The 27,373-nt window shown below is 44.8% G+C and overlaps 1 protein-coding gene and 1 non-coding gene across 2 annotated transcripts in view; one reads left to right on the top strand and one right to left on the bottom strand.

The window, feature by feature from the left end:
* Nucleotides 1-3,108: 3,108 nt before the first annotated feature.
* On the bottom strand, nucleotides 3,109-3,180 carry TRNAE-UUC (transfer RNA glutamic acid (anticodon UUC)). Its single transcript has one exon. It is a non-coding gene; the product is annotated as a tRNA-Glu (tRNA).
* Nucleotides 3,181-3,598: 418 nt separating this feature from the next.
* Nucleotides 3,599-27,373, top strand: part of AHCYL2 (adenosylhomocysteinase like 2) — a 113,738-nt gene continuing 89,963 nt past the window's right edge. The window contains exon 1 of the mRNA XM_060279255.1: nucleotides 3,599-4,101. Within this exon, the coding sequence (XP_060135238.1) occupies nucleotides 3,691-4,101 (411 nt within the window). The 5' untranslated portion in view covers nucleotides 3,599-3,690. The remainder of the gene's footprint in view (nucleotides 4,102-27,373) is intronic.

The raw sequence follows: 27,373 nt of genomic DNA, 5'->3' as shown, positions 1-27,373 counted from the left end.
TTAGGAAGGCAGACTGCAATAGGCAAATGCAATAAAACATATGAGACCGCAGAAGCAATACGGAACAGCCATGTTCAAATATATCAAAGGATGTCATATAGAGGAGGGAGAACGGTTGTTTTCTGCTGCTCCAGAGAAGTGGACACGGAGTAATGGATTCAAACTACAAGAAAGACGATTCCACCTAAACATTAGGAAGAACTTCCTGACAGTAAGAGCTGTTTGGCAGTGGAATTTGCTGCCAAGGAGTGTGGTGGAGTCTCCTTCTTTGGATGTCTTTAAGCAGAGGCTTGACAGGCATATGTCAAGAATGCTTTGATGGTGTTTCCTGCTCGGCAGGGGGTTGGACTGGATGGCCCTTGTGGTCTCTTCCAACTCTACGATTCTATGATTCTATGAATAATAAGGACACAGAAAGAGCCCATCTAGTCAAGCATTTTGTCCTCCGGATGCCTGCAGGGAACTCGCAAGCAAAACCTGAGCGTGACAATCCTCTTTTAAAGGCATCTAAGTTGGTGGCCATCATTGCCTCCTGTGGGAGGGAGTTCCGTAGTTTACCTCTGCACTGTGTGAAGGACTTTCTTTTCCCTGTCCTGAGAATCTTCCACTTCCTTGGAGGTCCGCGTTCTTGCTTTGGTAGCACGTATACTAAAATTCTATGGATGTCCATGAAAAGCTTCCATCTCTGCTGCCTCCATGCAACACACCATGTTGCACTCTTCTCTTGCCCACCTTTTGTCTAAGCCAGTGATGGCCAATCTTGGCCCTCCAGCTGTTTTGGGACTACAACTCCCACCATCCCTAGCTAACAGGACCAGGGATGATGGGAATTGTAGTCCCCAAACACCTGGAGGGCCAAGTTTGGCCATCACTGGTCCAAGCGAAAAGGCCCCTAGTGCTGTGCCCTTTCCTCATACCCGAGTCGCTCCATCCCCTCGATCACTCCTGTTTCCCTTGCCTGATCCTTTTCCTTGGCACATTATGGCCGTGCAAAGGGAGGCCTCAGTTTCTCCCAGGCCAGTGGGCTTGCCCACATGCCTCTCTCCACCCCTGTGTGTGTTTTTCTCGTCTGAACTTTCCTTCCCACACCTTCGCTTGGCAGAGCTGCCCGTGTGTGTGTGTGAGAGAGATGTGGGTGTGAAGGAACGGACGCATTGCTAGACAAATATCTGTGAAGCAGAAGCCACGGGGAGGGTTTTCCGCTACAGATGCCGCTCCTCTGCTGCCAGGGAACCGCGCCACAAGCCCTGGTGAGTCACCTGCTTGGGATGTGGGGTGTTGGGTGCCTGCGGTTCTGCTTCTAGGAACACTGGCAAAAAAATGAATCCACAGATTTCCCCTCACTTTCCATAATCTCTGGTGCAGTTGTATTATTGATGCTGTGGGTTGTGGTGGTGGGGTCTGTCTGGATAATGGAGGATGGGATGAGAGAGAGGGAGAGAGACCAGGGCCGTCTCAAGTATGTCGGGCGCCCTGGCGCCGTGGTGCGGAGATCGCTCCGGCGCCCATGGCTTCCGCAAGGCTTCGCTGCGTGACGCCCCCCTACCAGCCCGGCGCCGTCCAGCCTACCCCTAGAGCCGGCCCTGAGAGAGACATTGATAGAGAGATAGCTAGAGGTATTTGTTGTTGTTTAGTCGTCTTAGTCGTGTTCGACTCTCCAAGACCCCATGAACAAGAGCATGCCTTGGAAACTCTTACTTTCTTCTCAAAGCTTCTCCTTTTTCTTGGCAGAATACCGGAGTGGATTGTCAGTTCCTTCTCCAGGAGCTGCTCCTTCTTCTTTGGCGATCACTCGTAGCTGAGTAAGATTGTCTTCCATAAACATGGTTTTAACAATGGGTCCGTAAGTGTCTGTGGAGGCCAATTCTGGATCCACACGTCCTTCCACAGTGGGGACATTGGTTTCCAGGCGGGAGTTGATCACAGTATTGATTTGCCAAGCGTGCCTTCCTCTTAGCATGTTTCTCCCTTGCGTCCTGAGATCAAGTTTCTTCAAAGCCCATGACACCTTTGGTAAAGGCTGTTCGCCAACTGGAGCCCTTGCAGGCCAGTGTTTCCCAGTTGTCAGTGTTTATACTACATTTTTGTTAGATTTGCCTTGAGAGAGTCTTTAAACCTCTTTTGTTGACCACCAGCATTACGCTTTCCATTTTTAAGTTTGGAATAGAGTAGTTGCTTTGGATAAACGCTAGACTGGATATAAGGAAGTGACCCACATTCTGGCCAAAAGACTCCGGACTTAATGCTGAGTTAAAAAGGTCTCATTCAGGGGGACTCAGGAAGACCACGTTGTAAATGTGTGGGGCAGAAAAGAGGGGGAAGGACATCTCCCTGCCTGCACCCCACTTCTGGCCTGTAATTGGGAACAGAAGTGAGAGCCAAAGACACAAAAGGCATAATAAAAACAACACATAATAACAATACAAAGAAGATTCATAATAAAACAGGAGCAATAATGAAACAATAACCCCCTCCCAGACAGAGATACCAGACCCTCCAAGTGTCCCTAATTTCCAGGGACAGTCCGAGATATGCAGAAGCCTGATTTTTTTATAGAAACAATTTTTATTAAAGATTTTCTTGGTTTACAAAAGTACATGCATTGTCTCTCTTTTTCAGGTGGTCGTCTTTTCTACAGACATCCCTATTTTCATCAGAGAAATGTTGGGGGGGATATGAGATATTGATTGGCAGACAGATACAGTATATTAAGAGCTCTAGGCAGAGAGAGAGAAATGCTTTTTTAATGGGTTTTATAAACAAGAATAAAGGTAAAGGTAAAGGGACCCCTGACCATTAGGTCCAGTCGTGACCGACTCTGGGTTTGCGCACTCATCTCGCATTATTGGCTGAGGGAGCCGGCGTATAGCTTCCAGGTCATGTGGCCAGCATGACAAAGCTGCTTCTGGCAAACCAGAGCAGCACATGGAAACGCCGTTTACCTTCCCGCTGTAGCGGTTCCTATTATCTACTTGCATTTTGACGTGCTTTCAAACTGCTAGGTGGGCAGGAGCTGGGACCAAGCAACGGGAACTCACCCTGTCACGGGGTTTAACCACAGCGCCACCTGGGTCCCTGCGCCACCTGGGTCCCTAAAAGAGATTGTCATTCCCATACCGGGAGTCGAACCCGGGCCGCCTGGGTGAAAACCAGGAATCCTAACCGCTAGACCATATGGGAGTGAGATGTTATAAATACCAAGTTCTCTCGTGCCATTTGTATATCACAGAAACAGCATAATAAATGTGGATATCTACAACATGTTCCATTATTAGTGGTCAATGCATAAGTTATTGGTTCATAAATTGGTCTAAACAATTAGGAAGGAGAGAGAGAGAGAGAGAGAGAGAGAGAGAGAGAGAGAATGTTAAGAAATCCAACCCCCAGCGTCTCCTGCGCGCCCCACGGTGTCCCCTTCCCGCCCCGCGATTGGATCCCGTGCTTCTCCCGCGGCGCCTGCCGGGAGCGGTAGTCCTCCTGGCCGCAGCCTTAGCCCTCCGTGACGGTCGTCGCGGACTGCAAGTCCCGTGAGCCCCCGCGAAGCGGCCGAGAGTGGGCGGGGCGTCACCTGAGGGAGCGAGAGCGCGCGTGTCCGCCCGGCCGCCAGTGTGTGAGGCGAGAGCCGGCGTCGTCGTCTTCCTCCTCCTCCGCGGCTCCTCCTGCTCCTCCTCGGGACCCACTGAGGCGGCGATGATGTCGGTGCGCGTGGCGGCCCCTCCGGCCGTGGAGCTGAAGGAGCTGGGCGGCGGGCCGCTGGACAAAGCCGGAGGAGGAGGCGGCGGCGGCGGCGGAGGGGGGTCCGGGGCCTGCGCTCAGGCCGCCTCCGCGCCGCCCAACCCGGCGCCTCAGCCGCCAGCCGAGTCCGGCCCGGCAGTCGCGGGAGGCGGAGGCGCGCCGGCCCCCGCCAAGGCGCCTCAGGCTTCGGCCATGAAGCGCAGCGAGCCCCCGACGGCCGCCTCTCGGGCCCAGCAGCAACCGGCTCGGCTGGCCGGCGACGGGGGCGACAGCAGCGGCGGCGGCGGCGGCGCGGGCGGGCAGCTGGGCGAGGCCCTGGTCAGCCCCGACGGGACCGTCACGGAGGCGCCCCGCACCGTCAAGAAGGTACCTGGGGGGGTGGGGGGGTGGATCCCATCTCGCTCTGAACGTGTCTTCCATCCTGACTTGCAGGGGGTTGGGCTAGATGACCCCTGGGGGGGACCCTTTCTAATGATAGGCACTCCGCCCCTGCAGCCCCGTGTTTGTGTGTGCGTGTGTGAACGCAATCCGGAGGCAGGAAACTGGATAGAGCGTGGTGCTGATAACGCCAAGGTTGCAGGTTCGATCCCCGCAGGTGGGGTTGCCATATGTCCTCTTCCCCCCCCCGGGACACGCCCTCTTTTGAATGGGTAAAGTCGCCATAGAGATCCGTAGTTAAAAGTAGAAGTTGGCAAATGTGTCCTCTTTTTTGGGGCTATTCCAGCATTGCAGGGGGTTCGGCTGGATGATTCTTAGGGTCCCTTCAAACTCTACAGTTCCATGATTCTAAGAGCCTGGCTGCGGGATCAAGTCCCAATCGGCCTCACCTTAAGTCCAGCACTCTCTCCTCAACATGGCCAGACAGATTTCCTGCAGTACAAAGGGTGGGCTAGACAAGATGACCTTCGGGACCCCCTGCCCACCCTGCATTCGATTCTGTGACGAAAATCCCGCTCTCTTCCCTCTTTTGCGTGTGGGTGGGCACAGCCCCGTCCTGTTAGGCTCAGGTGCTCAAAAGTGCCAGTTCTTACTCTTCTTCACCCTTCCTTCAGCAGGGCTTTTGTCCCCCCCCCCCGTTAGAGGTGTAGGAGGAAAGCCAGCCACCTGGATCCCTGCAAGCGCAATAATAATAATTTAAAATGGTTATTATTTACCTATGTGCCTCCCATCTGACTCTGTTGCTTCAGCTGCTCTGGGTGGCTTGCAGCAAATTAAGTGCAGGCTGCTCTGCCAACCAGCCCTCTCCCTATCAGTGGCAAAGCGCTTGCAGAAGGCCCCAGGCTCAGTCCCCAGTGGCATCTCCAGGTAGGGCAAGGAAATAATGTTCTGTCCTGAAACCTTCCAGAGCTACTGCCGGTCAGTGTAGGCAGTACTGAGGTAGACAGAGCAATGCGTCTGCCTCGATATAAGGCACCTTCCTGTGTTTCTGCTTTGGAAGGGCTATGGCTCACTGCCAGAGCATCTTCTTTGCATCCAGAAGGGCCTTGGTTCCATCCCCACTGGCATCTCCGGGTCACGCTGGAAAGGAAACCTCGGGGGACAATACTATGCTAGATGGATCAATGTCTTGAAACTTCCCATGTTCCTGTTTGTGAAGGTTTGTAGGTAGATGGCAGAGCACCTGCTTTGCGTCCAGAAAGTCTAGGCAGAGGACCTTCTCGGCGTTGGTGCCCTCCCTGTTGAACGCCCTTCCATCAGATGTCAGGGAGATAAAGAATCACACAACTTTTAGAAAACATCTGAAGGCAGCCCTGTTCAGGGGACATTTTATTATTTTTTATATTTTACTGGAAGCCACCCAGACAGGCTGGGGAAACCCAGCTAGATGGGCAGGGTATAAACAATAAAATTATTATTATTATTATTATTATTATTATGGTTCCCAGGTTCAACTTTGAATGTCAGTGTCGACAATACAGAGTTGGTGGGCTTGATATAAGATAGCCTGTGAATCCTGGGCTCCATGTTGGCTGGGGTGTTTTAAAAACAAACAAACAAACAAACAAACAAAACCCCGTTCATCTGGCTGGCTTTCTCCAGCCACTCTGGGCAGCTCCCAAAATAATATTAAAAACATGATAAATACATCAAACATTAAAAACTTCCCTAAACAGAGAGTCCTGAATGGAGGGCACCAGGTCAGGAAAGGCTGCACTAGTTCTTCCACTCATAGTTCCTTTAAATTAAATACATTCTTTGTAGTTTCTTCACCCGCTGGCCTCCTAACCCAGAAATTCCTGAGGAATTAGCCTAAGTGCAGGAGAAAGGCATTCTGTGAAGAGTCCCCATTCCTCCTTTTAATAATTGGAGCAATGTAAAGAATGGGGCCCCATGATCCACCTTCTCGCCCTCCCAACTCATGAAGCTCTTAAGCACAATTGACAGAATGGTTCTAGAGAAGATAATCACAATTCCCTTTCCTTGGGAACTGAGTGCTGTTAGAAAGGCTGTCTCTCTCTGTGTGTGCTATACAAATACACACACGTGTGTTGGTACCTTAGGTACCAGCCAAGGTCTTGCTTCTCTAGGAGGAGTAAGACCGTTCTCAAAAGTCCATTAAAGGTAAAGGGACCCCTGACCGTTAAGTGCAGTCGTGGACAATTCTGGGGTTACAGTGCTCATCTCGCTCTATAGCCTGAGGAAGCCAGCGTTTGTCCGCAGACAGCTTCCTTGTCATGTGGCCAGCATGACTAAGCCGCTTCTGGCGAACCAGAGCAGCGCACGGAAACACCATTTACCTTCCCGCTTGGAATGGTACCTGTTTATCTACTTGCATTTTGACGTGCTTTCGAACTGCTAGGTGGGCAGGAGCAGGGACCGAGCAACGAGAGCTCACCCTGTCACAGGGATTCAAATCACTGACCTTCTGATCAGCAAGCCCTAAGCCAGGGATCCCCAAACTTACCCGGCTTCGGGCTGGTGCCCGCTGCGCCGATCGTGCGGCGGGCCAGAGGGTGGGGGAGCGTGCGTTCGTGCGTGCCCATACGTGTGTGCACACACTATTTCTGGTGCACTTCTGGGTGGAAAGAGTGCCGGAAATAGCTTGTGTGCATGCGCACGGGCCTCCTCCAACCCGGAAGTGCACCGGAAATGACGCTTGCGCATGCGTGCAAGCTATTTCCGGCGCACATCTGACCCAGAAGTGGGCACCCGGGACGCTAAGAGCGGGCGGCAGCGGCGGGGGTTGTCGCGGTTGTCAAGGGCCGGATAAAAGAGGCCTTTGGGCCGTATCCTGCCTGCAGGTCGTAGTCTGGGGACCTCTGCTCTAGGCTCTGTGGTTTAACCTGCAGTGCCACCCGCGTCCCAAAAGTCCATTAGAAAGGGTTATTTCTCCTCCCTCCCCATTTACATTCTTTGGATTTTTTGATCTAATCTTGCTTCTCTCAACAGGAACCTCCTTGCCAGATACTCTCAGAGCTTTTGAGGGCTACTTTATTTGTCCTCCTTTTTCAGGACCTGCCTGTTTCTGAAATATCTGGTGGTTCTTGTACAGAGACAGTTTCCTTGTTTACCGGTATTTGCTAATAGGGAATAACAGACTTTATTTGAGTATGGTTGCACAGCCTCTCCCCTCCTGCTTCTTTTTTCCATAGTGGGAGATTCCAAGGCATGTGGTGTTAGATCTCTATTTGTTGGGGTCAATAACAATTTTTCTCTCCTTACATTTCCTTAGATGTGTTTTAGTCTACAATTTCAGTTACTCTCTACAGCAGACAAAAATAATAATATAGGCATAATAAGGCAGTAGTGTGAGTTCATCAGAGAAAATTCGCAGCAGCAGCAATATAATAACTTTATTTGAGCCAACAGAAAGTAATGTAAAAAAAACACAAAGCTAGCTAGCTTTTGAGTTTCACAGAACTCTTCCAGTTCACCATTTACTGACTTTTAGTCCAAATAAAAGGTATTGTGCAACTGCTGCTGTTGGGATTTCAATTATGCATGCTTCAGGTCAAAAGGTGCAAGAAGTACAGATCCTTGCGATGGGGAAAAATGAATTTAATCCTTGCCATTGCAGTAGCAGCAAAGTGAGTATCCAAGGAGGATATTGTACCTGTCCTCCTCTCCAGTTCATAGTTCTTTAATGTGGTGAAACTCTGCACTTTCATCCTGAATTTTCTGCAACGAGACATAACAGATTCTGTTTTTAGTGATCAGTGTGCAGCTAGAGATTTGTGCCTTTGTGGTAGGAGGTGAGATGCACTGAACTAGAAGTGAATGCAATGCATTCTTTCTTATCCACAGTTTCATTGTGGGGCTTGTTCTAGTGATTGGAAGTGGGTGCTCAGTTCTCAAATCTAGGCCCTACTCTCCAAGGCACTCCGAAGGTTACAGTAGCAGAAATGCACTTTTACCAGCTTCAGCTTGAACAATCAAAGGCTTGTGTAACTGCCAGTCTAACACATGATTTGCAGTAAAAACAGAATAAAAAAATCCTTCCAGTAGCACCTTAGAGACCAACTAAGTTTGTCATAGGTATGAGCTTTCATGTGCATGCACACTTCTTCAGATACACTGAAACAGAGGTCACCAGACCCTTGTGTATAGTCAGAGGGTGGGGAGGGGTATTACTCAGAAGGGTGGTGGGTATGGGTGATTGGCTGATAGTTTTATTTTTATTTTTTGTTTTGACTGCATCAGACCAACACGACTACCTATTTGTAACATCATTTGCAGGGAAAGCTATCTTAAGCACCAAAATGATATTTATTAGAAAACAAGTCTGTTAAGATCTAAGCCAGTTTTTTTGGCCCCTTCCTAAAGATAGGAAGAATCCAGCTGGTTTTTGGAAGGAAAGATTGAGGCACGCTTTTTCTACAGAAGGTAATGTGAACATGAAGAACTGCTTTGCTGAGATTCCTACGGGGATCGGTCTGGCCACTGTGTGTGAGAGAGAATGCTGGGCTATAGAGGGGCATATGGATCTTACCATATGAAATCAGTGATCCTGCTAAACAGTACTTAGTATTAAATGCTTCAGGTTTGGTAACTCATACTTTCTGGTGTTTGTTGGCAAATGTGTTTTGACATCTCTTTATTTTTAAAGGAATACTAATGACACAGTATATAAAATGGTAAAAGAAGTATTTTTTCCTAAAGCTTAAAGCACTGAAGATATATTTTGATTAGCTAAATGAAAATCATTCTGTTAAAAATCTGGTAATTCCATTCAAACAGTGTTGGATAACATTTCATCTTGCTTGAAATATTGCTCCCTTTAATTGCAATGTTCTGAGGTAAGTGATGATCCTTCTGCAGCCAAAACAACACCACCCACCCACAAGCTTGGGGGTGTTGGCAATCTTTGGGAACTCCATGCTTTGCAGAAGTACATACAATTTTGAGAAGGAACTATTAAGTGGTTTGTGTGTGTGTACACACGTACACATATATGTAAGGTAAAAAAGGTAAAGGTCCCCTAGATGGTAAGTCCAGTCAAAGGCGACTATGGGGTGTGACACTCATCTTGCTTCAGGCTGAGGGAGCGGGCGTTTGCCCATAGACAGCCAACATGACTAAACGGCTTCTGGTGCACGGAAACTGCGTTTACCTTCCTGCTGCAGCGGTACCTATTTATCTCCTTGCACTGGTGTGCTTTCAAACTGCTAAGTTGTCAGAAGCTAGGTTGGAATTTCTATATATTATCTATATCTATATCATCTATATCTATATCATCTCTATCTCTATCTGGAGCAGCACAGGGAGGATTGAATATGTCCACAGAATAGTGACAATGTGTGTGGAGGAATGGAATGGAGTTATCTAGTGGAAGACATGGCTGGCTGGAACCCTGAGCAGGACCAGTCCACAGTCAACATTTTGTTGTATATCTCACTTATTATCAATCTAAACATATCTAATCTAAATATAGTCTAAATATAGTTGAATAAAATATTTTTCTTGCACATATGACAAGCAAATCTGATATCTGGGTTAGTATTGGTTTTGAGTCAAGCTGTTCAGTGGCAAAAGTACCTTTGTATCTCATTGCCTGCCTAAGATGTGGATAGTCAGCTACAGTTAACCTGTTGATGCACCTCCCAGTGATGACATGTCTGCAAATGAACAAATTCTGGTAGCCCAGGTACCTACAGATTAGATCAGAGCTTTCCAAACTTTCCAAGTTGGCGACACACTTTTTGGGCATACATCATTTTGCGACACAGTAATTCAATTTTGCATCATATTGTGACGCAGTAGTTCAGTTTTACTAGCAAACTGGAGGTTAAACTAACCCTTTCCAGCCCCAGGAGGAGCGTGGGGAGCATTCGTGCGACACACCGACACACTGCAGCCGACACACTAACGTGTTATGACACACAGTTTGGAAAGCTTTGGATTAGATGTTTCTCACTTGCCACTAACTACCCCCACTCTAGTCTGCTGCTTCCATTACCACTTTCCTCCTTCCTTCCAAGACTGTATTCCCTATGGCTTCACTGTCATAAAGTAATAGACTAGGAGGAGAAAAATAATGAGGGAAATGAACTAACACGTGGCGTTCATTCTGTATCGAAAATTTGATGAGTGAAGGAAGTTGCAAGCAGGCAAAGCAAGCTGGAGACCTCGCTTTCGCAAAATGACATTAGCAGGGGAACAATAACAGTGGTGAAATTTTGTGATGTGTTGGTTGCAATGTAGGAAGTGGAACAAAGTTTATTTGGACAAAGATGGAAAGATCATATAGCAGGAAGGATAAAAGGTCCATGTGATGTGAAAAGGTAACAGCAGAGGGAAGATCATAAGCCTGGAGGCTTCCTTTTGTCCGTAAGGCACCCAATGAAATGAAAGGATGTCATTGGTTGTGCCAAAAGATATGAGGAAGAATGAATCATTGCCGATGCTGCTTGGAGTTGCTGTAAGTCATGGGTGACTAACTGGTGGCTCACAAATGTTGTGGGGCTCCAACTCCCATCAGCCCCAACCAGCAAGGCCAGGAATTTATTTATTTATAAGATTTCGTACTACCCTTCACTGTAATGTCCCAGGGTGGGTTGCATCAATATAATAAACAATTATAAAAAAGATGAAACCATTGAAAAATAAAGCCTTTCCAAATGGAGCAGAACAGTATAAATTCAATGGAAGAGATGTGTTTAATGAAATGATGAGTCCCACAAAACAAAATACCTTCATTATGAGAACTATAGTATGTCAACATCTGGGGGACCACTAGGCAGAGGGCCTTCTCGGTGGTGGCGCCTGCCCTGTGGAACGCCCTCCCAACAGATGTCAAAGAGGAAAACAACTACCAGACTTTTAGAAGACATCTGAAGGCAGCCCTGTTCAGGGAGGCTTTTAATGTTTAATAGATTATTATTATTATTATTATTATTATTATTATTATTATTATTATTATTATTATGTTAGCCATCCCTTCTATAAGGGTAGAGAGAAAGGTATGAATTTGGGGAGAGGTAAAAAGGCAGGTGGGCATGCTGAGAATAGAGGGTGGCAGTAGACGTCCTAGCTAGATAGTCCTTGATGAATTGGATCTGAAAGTGCTTAGTGGAACAACTGGTGCTTGAGCATTTAGAAGACAGAACTGTTTGTGATGTCTTCACTTATCCAAATGTGCAATGAAACCTGAAATGAGCCTTCCCCCCACTGTTAAGATGAGACATTCCTGGATTGAGTGGGACTTCCCAGTACTAAAGCAAGCTTAAAAATGTCCTCCTAGTTGCCCATATGTATGTTCTTTCAGGCTCTCATTGGTTTCATTTTGTAATGTTTTCCTGCCTGGTAGCCCAGAGACGACTTTTGCTTGCCACAGGTGGCAGAGCAGTTGCCCCTTCACAAGCCTGTACAGTAGCCATGCCAATCTTGTATACCAAGTGGCTAGGAAGACAACTTATTTTGAAAGATTATGGGGAAGATAATGCCATTATATAGCTTTGGTTCCAAGCGAGCTTGGGCATTCCATCTGTAAAATGGATAGTTAAGAGAGATGTGGGAATCATTAGATATTAATCCACCCAAAAATACTGTGTACTCAAATGATTGATGACTCTGCTTTTGGCAAAGTCATGCTGCCAGTTCCTGTTCTGCATTTCATTTTACTGTCCTTTTGAGATAAAGGTTGTGAATATATTATTAATAGCTTTATTCCTAAGTTTAGGAACCACATTCTGCCTCTATCCATTAAGATTATACCAGGAGCTTGTGAGAAGAGCTTGCTGGATCAGGCCAATGGCCAGCATCCTCCTCTCACAGTGGCCAACCACATGTCAACAACCAGGATCGGGAGCAATTTCCCTTCCTGTGGTTTCCAGAAACTGGTATTGAGACGCATTGCTGTCTTCACCTGTGGAGGCAAAGTACAGCCTTCTCCTTCATGAATTTGTCTACTCCAGGGGTCGGCAAGGTTTACCTTGCCTGGGCTGGTTCACTCCAGTGGGCACACACCCGCGATTTCCGCAGTTTGTGTCTGCGCAGACACAATTTTCGGCATGTGAATAGATGCAATTTTCGGCGCCGCAGAAGCAAGTCCCTGCGCCACGCTGCGCCAGTTTAGAGCAGCGTGCAGGGACTCGCCGAGCAGGCGGCTCAGTTCAGGGGGGGCTCGTGGGCTGGTTAAACGACCCCCGTGGGCCGTTTGTGGCCCATGGGCCTTCGGTTGCCGACCCCTGGTCTAATCCACTTTTAAAGCCATCCAAGTTGGTGGCTATCACTGCCACCTGTAGGAGTTCCATAGTTTGACTTAGAATCACAAAATTGTAGCATTGGAAGGGAACATGAGGGTAATCTAGCCTAACCCACTGCAATGCAGGAATCTTTTTGTCCAACATGTGTCTTGAACCCATGACACTTCAACAGGAAGCGAAACATGTTCTTATTCCAAGGCAAAGTTCACAAACCAAAACACCTACTCCCTGGTTCACAGCGTTCTTAATTCAAGTCATAAACTAAGCTGTTCTTAAACCAAGGTACCATTATACCCTGTAAACCTGAGGTGGTGAATCCCTGGTCTGATCTGCACTGCATCCCCCCAGCAGTTAATTTTGGTACCCTAACACCCTACTGGTGGCACATTTCTTTGAGTAAAAAAAAGTAGATGTTGCATTGGACTGGGCAGAGTACCGGTAGTGTAAAATTTTCTATAGCACTGCAGTGAGGCTATGGGGCTGTCCTTTGTGTGTGTGTGTGCAAGCATGTCAGGTGCTGATACCCAGCTGTTGACATCCAGTCCCTGGCGGGCTTGTTGAAAGTGAATTTAGCCCATGAGCCAAAAATGATTAGCCAATCTGGCTCTTAAACCTCACAATTCCCCTCATATTGCAGGTTAAAGCTGAGGCTAACAGATAGTGGTTGGGTTGTGACATGGCTGAACTGAGATTTGAGCTGGGGACATGCCGTTAGCTACCGTGCTACAGCAGCTGGTTAGCTGCTGTGCAAACCTATTGTGCCTAATATAGCTTGAAGGTAGATTGCTGGGGCATTAAAAAAAGAAAGAAAGAAAACCCTTTCAAATACCGGTAGGTTGTACACCCACAGCTTTTCCTGATGTGATAGCAATCTACTAACTGTTGTAGAAATCACCCCATGTTGGCTATTTCCGTGACTGACTCTTTTTTTAATGTCTGCCTGTTCTGAATCGTTTGCCATGTGAATAGATGATCCAAGGGTCTTGCAAATCCACCTTTGGCAAATGTTCAGCAATTCTGCCCTAAGCAGCCATGGTCGTGTATGAATAGCATGAGGTTTCATATGGCAGTCTTCCATTAAATGTGCCTATACTGTATTAGGGTTGGACCAAAAAAACCTCACATGATTACAGTTTCCCCAAGAATTGCCACGAGGCAAAATTAAAATAAGTTTAAACGATGTCCAGGAGCTTATATGCTCAGTTAGTAACGTTTGTGTCATGTAAAAGAGAAGTTTCTACCCCTTTGGGGAGCACCTTCTTCCAGCAAGATAACTTACTAGTCACAGCTTAGTTAGATAAGCTATTACTTGATCTCCTTGAAACAGATAGTATGATAGTTGGAACAGATAGTGTGGGAACATCCTTGAGGAAATAAGAAATGTAGGACTGACCAAAGCAGGTATCTGATTCGATTAAAATTTAATATGCCATTTGAAACTGACAATTTGTACACTGCAGAAAACGTTTATTTCCTAGGATGTTAAGTATGCAGATGCACATAGCTCATCATGTGGCGGATCAGAAATGATGCCGGTGGGTAATCCATGTGGTATGCAGATATCTTGGGAACTGTACTGTGAGGTCTTTCCCTAGCAGGTGCTAATCTCTGCTGACTGCAGTATAAGTTAGGCCTCAATGACATTCACTGCATAACTTGAAAGTGTTTCCTTACCTCAGGCCCACTGGCAAGTCCTGCCACCTGACCCCATAAACAAATTATAGTTTCTGTGGCTCTGAACAGTTAAAAAACAACAACACGTAAACCATGCTCAGGAAAGCAGAAGCAGCTTTTCACTTTTGTGCAAATTGATGGTGATATGAACAGTTTATTACCCACTCCACCTGTGCTTAGAAGACTCTGCCACCCATTTTTATTTTAGCCATGTTCTACAAGAGCAGCGCACGAGGCTCCCGTGAGATCTCAAATGGCCCTGCAAGATCTCGTGAGAGCCTCCAGAGACTGGTAAGCAAGGGTGTTTCTATTTATTTGGGGATTTTTTTGGCAACCCATGCAAAGCTATGATTGTGTAAGCAACATCAGTGCAAGTTGTGGTCCTATTGCATTGCAGTGAATGAGCTGCAATTCTGCATGATGCTGGATCCACTGTTGAGTTTTACACGTCCCTTTGTTTGCCTTAAGATAACTCTGTTCAAGAGAAGGATGTGGGTTTTAGCTTTGGTACTCGGAAGTTACAGGAAATTCAGTCTGTACTCTAAGCCATAGGAGCCCTTCAAGAACTGGACTAGGAAGGTGAGAGGAATGAATAACTTGCATAAGCTGCTCATTTGGACAAATGGGTCCATTGTGAAACTTGGATATCTATGGTAGCTGATTGAGCTCAGGAAGGTCATTGTGGGATACTAGAGTACAGCTTTTGGTATGAAGAAGAACTGAAGACTGAGAAATAAATGGATAACTTTGAGATGAATCCTGAAGAGGGTAGAGGGAATCTTGAGGGGATGGGGAATGAGGTTCTAATACTGTACAGTGGTACCTCTACTTACGAATGTTTCTACTTACGAATGGAGCTCCGTCCGCCATCTTGGATGCGGTTTAGATAGGATTTTTTCTACTTACGAATTTTTAGATAGGGTTGCTTCTACTTAGGAATTTTTTCTCCCAATGCATCGACTTACAAATTTTTTCGACTTACGACTGCGTTTGGAACGCATTAAATTCATAAGTAGAGGTACCACTGTATAGTGTATATTATAAGCAGTGTGTTTTTCTGCTGCAGTGCAAGCAAGCAAAAGGAAGCTGTAGGGCCTTTGCTTTTCTTCTGTAGAGTTCTTATAGCCGTATTTGACAAATATTGTAGATTATTAAAGCTTCAAACCCATGAGGACTTTTTTTAGGTCTCCAAGTGCTTAAAAAAACACACACACCACACCAAAGAGTAATGTGCCTTGATAGTTGGTGACTGGCTAATGATAAATGGTTGAACTAGTAGCAATCAGGGGATGAAGAAAACTCCATAGTATATTGTGCATTGATGGTTCATCTTGTATTCTTGTTTTAGCTGTCCAATTGCCTGACATTTGCAGTGCGTTTGGCTACCTAATTATGAATATTTGCTGATCAAACATTCATTCTGCCATTCAAATGGTATAGCCCAAACTATTTTGTCCAGTAATCACCAGCTTTTGCTTCTGGAAAGTTTTGGGCATGTGCAGTTCAGTCACCTGCAGCTTCACTCAGATGTTCAGTGGGGTTTAATTCCAAATTGAGTGTGTGCAGGATTGTGGCTTAACCTCCAGATAAGTGATTTTGCTTAACAACCATGCAGAGAAAATGTTCCTTTTGTCGCTAAGCAGTTACGCTTTTGCAGTGCAAATGGTGTGTGGGCTGCATGACCCACAGGCTTTGGATTATGCTGCTAGGTTGCATAAACCCTCTGTTTAGTTGTAAGCCAATATGTCTCATTTGTGATAGTGTGCATAGGACTCCTGGTTCAATCAGTTATTTAAACCACCAAGAAAAAACACAAATGTGAATAAATGTTATGCAAATGAACTTGTCTTAAATCAATCCCTTTTCCCCAGCAGTGGTGGGGTGTGTGTGTGTGCGCCCTCTAACTGGTGGTTAGTATTTTCACTGGTGATGTATTCCACAGCTTCTGAAAATATGCTGGGGGAAGACCGTAGCTCTGGGGTAGAGCATTTGCCTTGCATGCAGGAGGTGCCAAGTTCAATCCTCGGCATTGCCAGATAGGGCTGGTAGAGACTCCTGTCTGAAACCCTGGATAGCTGCTGCCAATCAGTGTAGACAGTACTGAGCATATGAGACTAGTGGCTTAACGTGGTATAAGGCAACTTACTATGTTTCTAATCTAGAACAATTGTGTACATTCAACAAAAGCATGACTTTGGGAACTCATGCTCAACTCCTCACTTAGTAGGCATCTTCTGCTGAAATGCTGCTCTTAAGTTTCTTGTGGAAAGGAAGTTGGGATAGGGATATAACAAACTAGAGCATCCTAATTGCTGAACCCCACCCCCCAAACTTATACACTGGACTATACTATTGTCTTACTCTAGTCAAGCCCTTATGACTTTTTGTTCTCTCAGTGCAGTCAGAGCACAGTTCTGATGAGTCATACAGAAGAGGGCTGATAGTCCTTTGTGTGTGTGTGTGTTTTATTTGTCTTGTCAATGTTGACTTCCTCAAAGGTCTTCATGCCCCTTTCTCTGCCTATTTCCCCCATAATAATAGACCTGTTGTGAATTATTGATCAATGTCAGCTAGGTTATCAAGGCAGTGTCTATTGTCCAGTAGTCTCAGGTTAAGAAAGCAGTCATTTGATGAAGCCAAATGCAGATTCCTTGATTTGCAACTCCTCACAAATGGAGTTCTGGCAATAAGTACTGAGCCAAAAACGCAGCCTCTCCCACCTCATTGCTTGACAGAAAGGAAAGTGGCATTTCTGGCCATCTAATAAACATTGTGCAGCTGTTTTGTTCACAGTAAGACATGCCCCTGGAAGAAATTGACATGGTCCAAACACATTCATTAGGAAGCCACTGCTACATGTTTAGAGATGGATGTCTCATCAAATCTTGCATGTCGACAAGCTGACACCCTGGCTCCTTGTGAGGCAGCTGTTTGGTTACCTTTGAAAAGGCACAGAAAATATTCTCTGTAAGTTGGTACTGGGATTCTCCTTTGGTGAGTTTGCTAAACTTATTGATGACTATTATTGTTTTAATTATTATTTAGTAGCTTTATTCACAAAAGTGACTTTCAATAGGTTTTAATGTTGATATTGTATTGTAACAAACACTTGTCCATAATTTATTGCCTCCAACACAAGACTTTGCTTAAAAAATAAAATAAAATAACATTGGACTTTCCCTTTCCCCCTCTCTTTTCTGTCTTGATTCTACCTGAGCAGATTGGAGGATGGTGTTTGGAAATGTTGCTCTGAGCCTTTTGAGTTTACAGGTGGAATTTCACAGGAGTCCACATCTAATGCCAGCATTCAGTAGCATTTTGAAGCTTCTGGAAGAGATAATCTTAAAATTTGGAGTAGGATGACATCAATATATATCATAGAATTGCAGAGTTGGAAGATAGTCCAATCCCCTGTGGTGCTAATTTATGATATTTAGCTTTATATTTCTTCAATGGTTAAAGTTTGGGGTTGATCTTGTTGATGAAGATTAACAAAAATGATATTAAATACAAACAAAAAGGAAATGTAAGGTCTTAAATTGGAGCCTCTACCCACCTGTGCTACCAGTATTCTTTTTTAAAAAACAATTTTTATTAATTTTACAATAAAAGACAAAACATACATATCATATTAAACTCCCCTCTTCCACCCCCCCTCACGAGCCCCCTCCTGCCACGAGAGAGTCCCATGCAGGGCGAATAGTCGAAGGTGTTCCATTTTATAGCTGGCTTTATCCCCTCCCCCTTCCTCCCCCCCGAGCCCACTTCTGCCACCAGTGGGCCCTCGGATACGAGGGAAGTCAGAGAAGGGTGTCCAGCCAAATATATTTCCTTACAAAAGAAGAACCCCCCCCCCGCAAAGAGAAAAAATGTAAAAACCCCAACCCTCCCACGAAAAATCAAAATCAAAAATCAAAACATACATATCATATTCAACCACCCTCTTCCCCCCCTCAAGAGCCCCCTCCTGCCACGAGAGTCCCCTGAAGGGCGAGTAGTCGAAAGTGTTCAATTTTTTAGCTGGCTTTATCCCCTCCCCCCTTCTCCCCTCCCAGAGCCCACTTCTGCCACCAGTGGGCCCCCGGATACAAGGGAAGACAGAGAAGGGTGTCCAGCCAACTATCTTCCCTTACAAAAGAAGAAGCCCCCCCACAAAGAAAAAGCAAAAGTAAAACAAAAACTAAAAATAACTATTTTTTTTAAAAAAAACATTGTTATTGTTATGGGCTTCCCCTATCTCCCCCTTCACAGATTTTCATTTCAACTCATTTAAGCAGTTTTCTAATCAAATTCCCCATTCTATTTTCCCAACTTCTAGATTGAATAAAAATTCCTTTTCTTCCCTTGCCATAATTTCCTTCCCAAGAACCTCCATATTTTTAAAATCCATTTTACCATTCCCAATTTTGAGTTTTTCCAATTATCCTGCATTTTCCCCTCCCTCCCCCAATCTCGGCCATTCCCTTCCAGTCCAGTAAGTTTCAAAGTCAACAGTCCAGTTTTCAGTCCTTTTTAATCCATCCTAAATAAACAAAATATTCATTCTTCCATCATCCCACCCCCTTCCTAACCTGCTTCAAGATCCAAACCCCTCTGTCCTCCCCCCCCCCAATATTCTCTTCTTCTTTGGTCTCTATTTTTCTTGTGGGTTTTCTGCTCCTCCAATGATTCTTGTTTTCCCCGCTCCATCAGATAGGTATTCCTGATCTCATGTTGATCTTCATCATCTTGCTGTCCCTGTAATCCATCCTCATTTTCTTCACTTTGAATTATGTCATAACTCAGTTCATATGTCTTCTTATCATCTTGCTCCCTTTCTTTGGGCAAATCCTCTTTCTGTGGATCTTGCATCCTTTCTTTGGGCAAATCCTGGACTTTGGGCAAGACCTCTTTTAAATCTTGGTTTATTTCCTCCAATTGTTTCTGAGACTTATACATCTCAATTCTCATTTGCCACAAGATTCTTAATACTTTGTCCTTGAACGCAGGTGTGTAATCTTTTGTTGACATTTTTCTGGCTTGTCGAGGGGAGAGCCAGGCTTGGGAACCAGGGGGTGGTTACAAGTTGTAACTATTCCATATAGGACCAACTGGATACTGTATATCCATTCCGTATTTTATAACATCCACTTTAAAATTGTTTCAAGCAGTCACAGTCACAAATTAAAAGTCAATTCTTTGTTTCCATTCATTATCACCTTCAACTCACTGTTCTGATCGGGCTGCCGATTTCAGGGCAGAGAGAAGCTTTCCCTTCTTCAATTAATTTTAATTGCAGGGATTCTCTCAGTCTTAACAATTCTCCCCCTTTGCCCTGCCTCTGGGGGAGATTATTTAAAATGTCCTTTGGAAAAGTTCAAATAATATGTTTCTTAGTACCGGCAAAGGTCTCTTTTTTTTCTTAACTGTTTCTTAAAATTAATCAGTGGGAGGAGATGGCTTCCGGTTTTTTTGCTCTCTCTCCCGTTCCCCGAATTGTAATCCAATAGAATAAAATTTCCGATCTTTACTCATGGAGTCCAACTTTCCAAATCAGAGACTTTGGAGGAATCTGCCGCTCACCACCACCGGCTCAAAGCTTCACTTCGCTAGGGTAACACTGACGTTCAAAATGGCCCCCGCGACTACAACCCTTCTCGCTCCGGGGCTCTTATCAGAGCTCACTGGAAAGTCAGGAAATCGACAAAAAGGGGCGCCGCTGAACACTTCGTTCCCAGAACGCTCTATCTGGGACTCTTTTGGGGCGCTGCCGCGCTTTTGCAGCCCCCCCCCAGCGAAGCCGGGTTGTCTCAAAGCTCGAGACAAACACCGCTGGACGGCTCGGGCGACAAACCGGAAGCCCTGTGATACCAGTATTCATGTGGTGCAGAAAGATTTATAATAGTATAATATGCCACATCAGACTCTGGTGTGTCATTGCCTTAAAGGGGGGGGGGATGTCTTGTTCTACATTGCTGTAGACTATTTAGAACATTTTGTTTGCACGTGATATCTGGGCTAATGTCCTAAGTAACAGGATTCCTTTTCACAATAGGGTCCCTGGCATACTTCTGCAAAAACCACTAGGTCACTGAGGTTGAGACCCATGAATATTTTCATTGTCAACCTTTGTTAGTAGACGTCTGTCTTATACAGAACATCTCCGAGCCCTTATGTTTTTGTATTTTTCATACGTTTGAGAAAAAGACCTGTAACTTAAGAACTTCAATTCTCCTCCCAACAGCAAATGACCATGTAAGAATGTTCAACAAACCTCTCATGTTTAATGAATTTGGAGCATTTGGGCCACTCTCTTGAAACCTGTTCAACCAGTTTGTTCACCTATCAAAATCTGAATGTGGAGTTGGGAATTCCAAGCTAGTAACAATATCTTCTGATAATACCGGTAGTGTTTTATGTTCCCTTTTAAGCATCGTTTTTGTGGCTGTCAGATCTTAATTGCCTTCTTTGATAGTTTCATTGCTGCACACACAACTGCTAGACAGAAAGCCTGGGTGTTAAGTTGCACTCACCGTTGATCTGTGTGTGCAGCCATAATTACTGTCAGGGCCATGAAATTTTTATTAAACTAGAATGAGTAAAAGGAATAATTTATCCGGTGAATCAGGACACTGGAAGGATCTTGACTTAGCTACCTTTATCTTCTCTTTCTGTGGCCTAGCCTGATAAGCTTCATATAGTACATCTCATCTCCCTTCAGTTTATTTTTTGAACCCATTTTGGTCATCTGGTTTAAGATGGTTTTGCTAACCTTGTGATGAAATTCAACTCATGTTCTGAAGCTACCAACAGAAGAAAATGTAGAATGATGTGCATTTCTGAAACTACTGTTATTTGGTATGCCAAGTAAATTGGGATGTTAGCCTAAAGTTTGGAAATGGGTGTGGCAAGTTTTCAATAAAAGAATGCTACATATCGACCAGTTTGCTGACTTTTACATAAACCTGCAAAGTTTATGCTTGACCCACCGTAATCGACATATACAAAATTGAAATGAGTGGAACCTGTGCCTCTTGACAAAAGTGTTTAGGGCAAGGGTAGTGGCAGAATCGCTGACATTGAATGTGTTACCTGGAGTAAGTGAAAACACATTGCTAGAAGTCTGTATTTGGTGCCTATGTCAAGGAAGCAATAGGTTCAACAAGACACATCTCCTGAACATCAAGGCTTTTGCCTTACAAGCATCTCTCTAACTCTGAGGAAAGAAGCTTGTTTACCTTCTACACCAGATAGTCTTGGGTGCCCAGGAGTCTGTTTTTAATATTATAACAGGAGTCACAATGTTCTGGATTGCTACTTGGCTGTTAGTCCTGGAAGACCTCCCTGCCAAGCAGGCCTTTTCTCACCAGGCCTGGCAGGGTGGGCCTGTGACTAACTCCAGCTACAAAAGGTGAGGCTGTTGGGCATATTCTTGGATTGGGGTGTTGTTTAAGTTTTTTTGTTGTTGGGTGGGTTTTTTTTGCTGTTGTTGCTGTTAATTTATATGTTGTAAGCCACCTTGAACATGGTTTAACCTTGGAAAGTTACAAATACAATGATTGATTGACTTCTCCATCCTTCCCCCTTGCATGTGGAAGCCCACATGCCATCTTCACTAAGGTATTATGAGGTACTATGAGTAGATGGGTAATCTGCCTTGGATTGTTCTGTGTCTTCTGTTCTCCCCCTGAAAGAGCAAGTCAGCATTTTGGGTTTTATCCTTGATCTACCTCTGGCACTGGAGTCACAGGTTGCATCAATGACACACAGTATCTTTTACAAGCTTAGACTGGTGAGCCAACCATCTTCTTCTTTGGCGACCACTTGTCTTCTATGAATACGGTCTTCTTAACAGTGAGTCTATAAGTGACTGTGGAGACGAATTCTGGATCCACATGTCCTTCCACAGTGGGGACATAGGTTTCTGGGCAGGAGTTGATCATGGTGAGGGTTTGCCAAATGTGGCTTCCTCTTAGCACATGTCTCCCTTTCGTCCTGAGTTCAGGCATCTTCGAAGTCCACGACACCTTTGGTAAAGGCTGTTCTCCAATTGGAGCGCTTGCAGGCCAGTGTTTCCCAGTTGTTGGTGTTTATACTTATGCCTTGAGAGAGTCTTTAAACTCTTTTGTTGACCACCAGCATTACGCTTTCCATTTTTAAGTTCGGAATAGAGTAGTTTCTTCAGCAGACGATAATCAGACATCTGCACAACATGACCAGTCCAATGAAGTTGATGTTGAAGAATCATTGCTTTGACACTGGTGATCTTTGCTTCTTCCAGTACACTGGCATTAGTTCGTCTATCTTCCCAAGTGATGTGTAAACATTTCCGGAGACACCGTTGATAGAATCTTTCAAGGAGTTGGAGATGGCATTTATAAGTAGTCCATGTTTCACAAGCATGCAATAAAATTTGTAGTACCACAAGTTAGTACAACAAACATTTTGGTTTCCCTGCGAATGTCCTGGTCCTCAAACACACTTTGCTTCAATCGGGAGAAAGCTGAACTCGCGGAGCTCTGGCGACGCTGGATTTTGGCAAGAATCCCAGCCCTTGTGGAAAGTTAACTGCCCAGGTAGAAGTGATCGACACTTCCCAATGTTACACCATTGAGTTGGATTTGTGGCGCTGCATAGGGGTTGTTTTGTGCTTGTTGGTGCAGCACTTTGGTTTTTTGGATATTGAGTGATAGGCCAAGCTTTTCATAAGCTTCTGCGAAGATATTTAGGATGGTTTGGAGGTCATCCTCTGAGTGCTCACACACTACCAGTACAAGCCAACCATGCTCTTATCTGGAGATAGATGGCCTTGTCTCAGTGACCCAGGCTTGCAGCAGATCTGCAAAATGGAAGAGGATACCTAATAACCTCCTGATTAGATTGCCCCTGTAAGTGGGGTTGCCCTTGAAGATGGTTCAGAAGCTGCAGTTGGTGCAGAGTGTCTCTGCCAGAATACTGACAGTGACTATGAGATATGAGTCATATGGTTTTGACCTTTAAAACCCTTCATTGCTTGGGACCAGACTTCTTGAACAACCTGTCTTAGCACATGCTTACCCATATCTTGCCAGCAGAGGACCTTCACCAGATGTCCCTCCCAATAGAAGTGAGGCAGGATGTTACCAGAGACAGTGTGGTGCCCCAACTATGAGGACCCCCCCCCCCCGGTCTGCTTGGCACTTCCTCAGGCGGGTACATTTTTGGTGGTGGGCAAAGACTGATTGTTCTTCAGATTTTTAGGATAGGCTTAGGTGTTGTAATTTGTTCATAGTATTATGATGCTCGGTTTGCTGCCTTTTAGTATATCGGTTATTTTATTATTTTTACCTTATATAAAGGTAAAGGGACCACTGCCCATTAGGTCCAGTCGTGACCGTCTCTGGGGTTGCGGCGCTCATCTCGTGATATTGGCCGAGGGAGCCGGCGTACAGCTTGCCAGCATGACAAAACCACTTCTGGCGAACCAGAGCAGCACACGGAAATGCCGTTTACCTTCCCGCTTTAGCATTTATCTACTTGCACTTTGACGTGCTTTCAAACTGCTAGGTTGGCAGGAGCTGGGACCGAGCAATGGGAACTCACCCTGTCGCGGGGATTCGAACCGCCGACCTTCTGATTGGCAAGCCCTAGGCTCTGTGGTTTAACTCACAGCGCCACCCGCGTCCTTTTTTTCTTTTTTTTTACCTTATACAGTACTTGCTACTTAAAACAGGCCTGAATTTGATTGGCAGGTGGTATGTAAATACCCCAATAAAGAAGTAATTGGCCATTTCATGCTGCTGAAAAAGGGACTTGGCTACAAAAGCTTCAGCTTTTAAGGTGCAACACTGTTTTTATTCCACCACAAGTTAATAAGAATAGGGGTTCTCTTCCCCCCCCCCAATTTGCAACACATAGCTTTTGAGAATTGTGAAAGTTTCTATTGTTTTTATACCCCACCCTTTTTCTGAATAGGAGCCTGGGGTGGCTTTTGATACAAAATTACATAAAACAATCAATACAATGAAAACGTGTCTTAAAATTGCATCACAGTCAGTTAACTCAAGAGCAGCAGACAATTATAGCACCATAACACTTGGGACCACTCCTTCTTGGAACCAGAGTGGGTGGGGCAACTCAGTCAGATGGGCAGGGTATTTATTTAGCATGTCCAAGCTACGTACAGTACACCTTTTATGTGGTGTGCTATCGAATCTCAAAGCAAGCTGTCTCCCCTCAACCCCATTCACTGATCTGGGACCCACCGAATCTATGTTTTGTCAGGATTCCAGCCCATCGCTGCCTCCAGACATTGGCCCAAGACCTCCTCATTAAGATGGTTTTGGGAGCTCAGGGTGTCATCAGCATATAGATGGCACCCCTCCAAACTCAAGATGATACTTTCCATAAGGATTTTAAACCCTGCAGGACCCTGGGGTAAAGCAATGTTATGCCAGTGTTATTTTCTGGTAGGGACCCAACCCTCAAAGTCACTGCAGGAGGGTAACATGGTCAATGGTATCGAAAGCTGCTGAGAGGTTGGGAAGAATTTAACAGGCGGGTCTTTTCTGTCCTGATAAAAGTCATCAACCATGGTGACCAAGGCTTCCCCCCCATATACTCTGGCCTGAAGCCAGACCGAAATGAGTAGATAAATGGATGCATTGTGTTTGGAAAAATATTTTAGGTTTATAGCCCTTGAGGTCTCTTCCCGCTGGGCACTTTTTTGTATTCAATTGCTGTGCTTGGGCAAAGGGGAAAGAGACAACTCTTATCAGTCCTTTCTGCCTCTAGCTATGCATAGACGGTTTTTTGTGACAGCACAAATTGGAGATTAGATGGGAATTAAAACAATTGATTGTTGCAGGTGTGGCCTCTCCAGCATGCATTTCAGAGGCATTATGATGTGACTTAATGGTGTCTGGGTCTTTGATCTTGAGTGCATTTGTCAGCATTTCCAGGGTAATAAAGAAGCTCTTCACAAGTTCAGACCTTGGTGCATAAACATTGTCTCTAAACTAGGAGATCTTAAAGACAGAAATGGTTTCTCACACATTTTTCTTCTGCAAGTGCTGCTTGGACCACCTTAAAAGTGGCATTTTGCAGATATTTGTGCGCTTTTACATTCTGCTGTATTCAATCTATTGTGTTTAAAATATCCAAATAAAAAGCCACACGTGGGATTTTTATGGCTTGTGAGCATCCTGTCCCCACTTTTTTCTCCCTTGCCTCCTTTCAAGAAGTCAAGCTCCCTGCTGGCATACTTTTCTCTATTGTGTTTAAGGACTAAATGCATTCCTCTTGCATTTAGCTGTGAGCATGTAGGCCACACGGTGTCCTGTCTGGCACAGAGGCTGCAGCTGTCATGCTTCATCTGGATTGGCTGGTAGGAAGTGCTGGGGAGGAGTAGGCAGTCAAAGCGCTCACCAGCAAACAATACTGTAATGGTGTATTCCTGGAAACAAAACCTAGGTTTGCTAGATAGGAAGCTGAAATTCAGGACCTTCAGGGCAGGCTTTTCAGAATTGCAGGGCCTGTTAGACAGGAGAGTTGAGCAGGGAAGATTTTGGTACAAGATTTGGTACAAGTCAACCCATTCAGCAAGTCATTTGAACTGAAAATACTAGGTTGCTAGTACAGTGGTACCTCGACTTACGAATAACTCTACTTACGAATGTTTCTCCTTACGAGCGGAGCTCTGTCCGCCATCTTGGATGCGGTTTAGATAGGATTTTTTCTACTTACGAATTTTTAGATAGGGTTGCTTCGACTTACGATTTTTTCTCCCAATGCATTCCTATAGTATTCGACTTACAATTTTTTTCGACTTACAAATGTGCGTTCGGAACACATTAAATTCGTAAGTAGAGGTACCACTGTACAGTGGTGCCTCGCAAGACGAAATTAATTCGTTCCGCGAGTCGCTTCGTCTTGTGATAATTTCGTCTTGTGAAGCAAAACAAAACAAAACAAAAACCGCAAAAAATTCGTCTTGTGAATTACGGCTATAGAAAACATCATCTTGCGAGTCACGAAACACATCGCAAAATTCTTTCGTCTTGAAATTTTTTCATTGCGCGAGGCATTCGTCTTGTGAGGTACCACTGTACTTAATATCAAAAAAGTGGCAGAAAGGCTCTATGCGGAAAAGCTGACAGAAGCTGCAGAGCAGTTGGTTTGTCATTTCTAGGGTATGAGGTATAAATATGTTGGATCTTCCAATGGGAACAGGGTAGAACTAGGCAATGTGCACTCAGTAGGATACAATAGTTAAAGAGGCCAAAGCGCCATAGGGCAAATTGCACATGCCAGAGAGGAACACCATATCTAGGTTTCATGATTAATTCTAGAAGTCTCTGAGCCAAGATGGGGACCAGAAGGAGGCGATGTCATGCTTCATCCTAAATGGTATCCAGAGCCTGCTTTCAGGCACGACTGTTGTTTGAACAAATTGGAAACAGTTACAATCGTACAGTCAAATTTACAGTAATTTATATGTAAGTGGGAAATTACCAAGGAAGTTGAACACAGTCACAATTTAGTCTAAAGGGGAAACATCTTAAAATAACACAAAAAAAGAGGAGGGTACTTGTAAAAAGGAAGTTGGACTGGAAAATGAAGTTAGTTGCTTCCAGAAGACAATTATTCAAAACCACAATAATATTGTGGCTTGGGCAGGGGGAGGGGGGATATTTTGTTGCATAATAGTGATGATTGCTCTTAGTTTGCTGTGACTGATTTCAATGTTTTGTTTACTTGAATTGTAGTATAAAATTTCTACCACGTGAGTCCCTTTGAGATTTTTGTGAAAAAGCAACCCATAAGTGAAATAGCTAATAAAATAGGTAATAAAATGTACTATGGCATATATTTTTGTGTTTTCATATTGTAAATTGCCTAGTGAGCCTCAAATGAAGGGTGGTATTTTATTAGCTATTTCACTTATTGGTTTGTTGTTGTTGTTTTTACTAAAAGTCTCAAAGGGACTCACGTGGGAGAAAAATTTATAATACAATTCAAGCAAGCAGAACATTGAAATCAGTAAAAGCAAACTAAAAGCAGTCATCACTAATAACTAGCTGCTGGAGGTTCTATCAAATATGCAGAAGAGTGCGCTCAAGATTAACACTTTCAAGCACAGGGCAGAAGGCGGCACTAAACTCTAGCCAGCATTACACAACCATCAGGGATTTAGAGCCACTTATGAGAGTCTCACACAGTTGCAGGTTGTGGGTTAATTCTTTACTGCTGCTTTTATTGTGCCAAAAATGCCAATTTTATATGATGCACTAAGAGCCTTAAATCCTGTGCTAGTATCCTGGTATTCTAGGCATATAAAATAAGTATAGGGGCATTCAGAG

The sequence above is a fragment of the Zootoca vivipara genome, chromosome 10, assembly GCF_963506605.1.
Source record: "Zootoca vivipara chromosome 10, rZooViv1.1, whole genome shotgun sequence".
NCBI classification, from domain to species: domain Eukaryota; kingdom Metazoa; phylum Chordata; class Lepidosauria; order Squamata; family Lacertidae; genus Zootoca; species Zootoca vivipara.
This window is presented reverse-complemented; position numbering and strand designations above follow the sequence as displayed.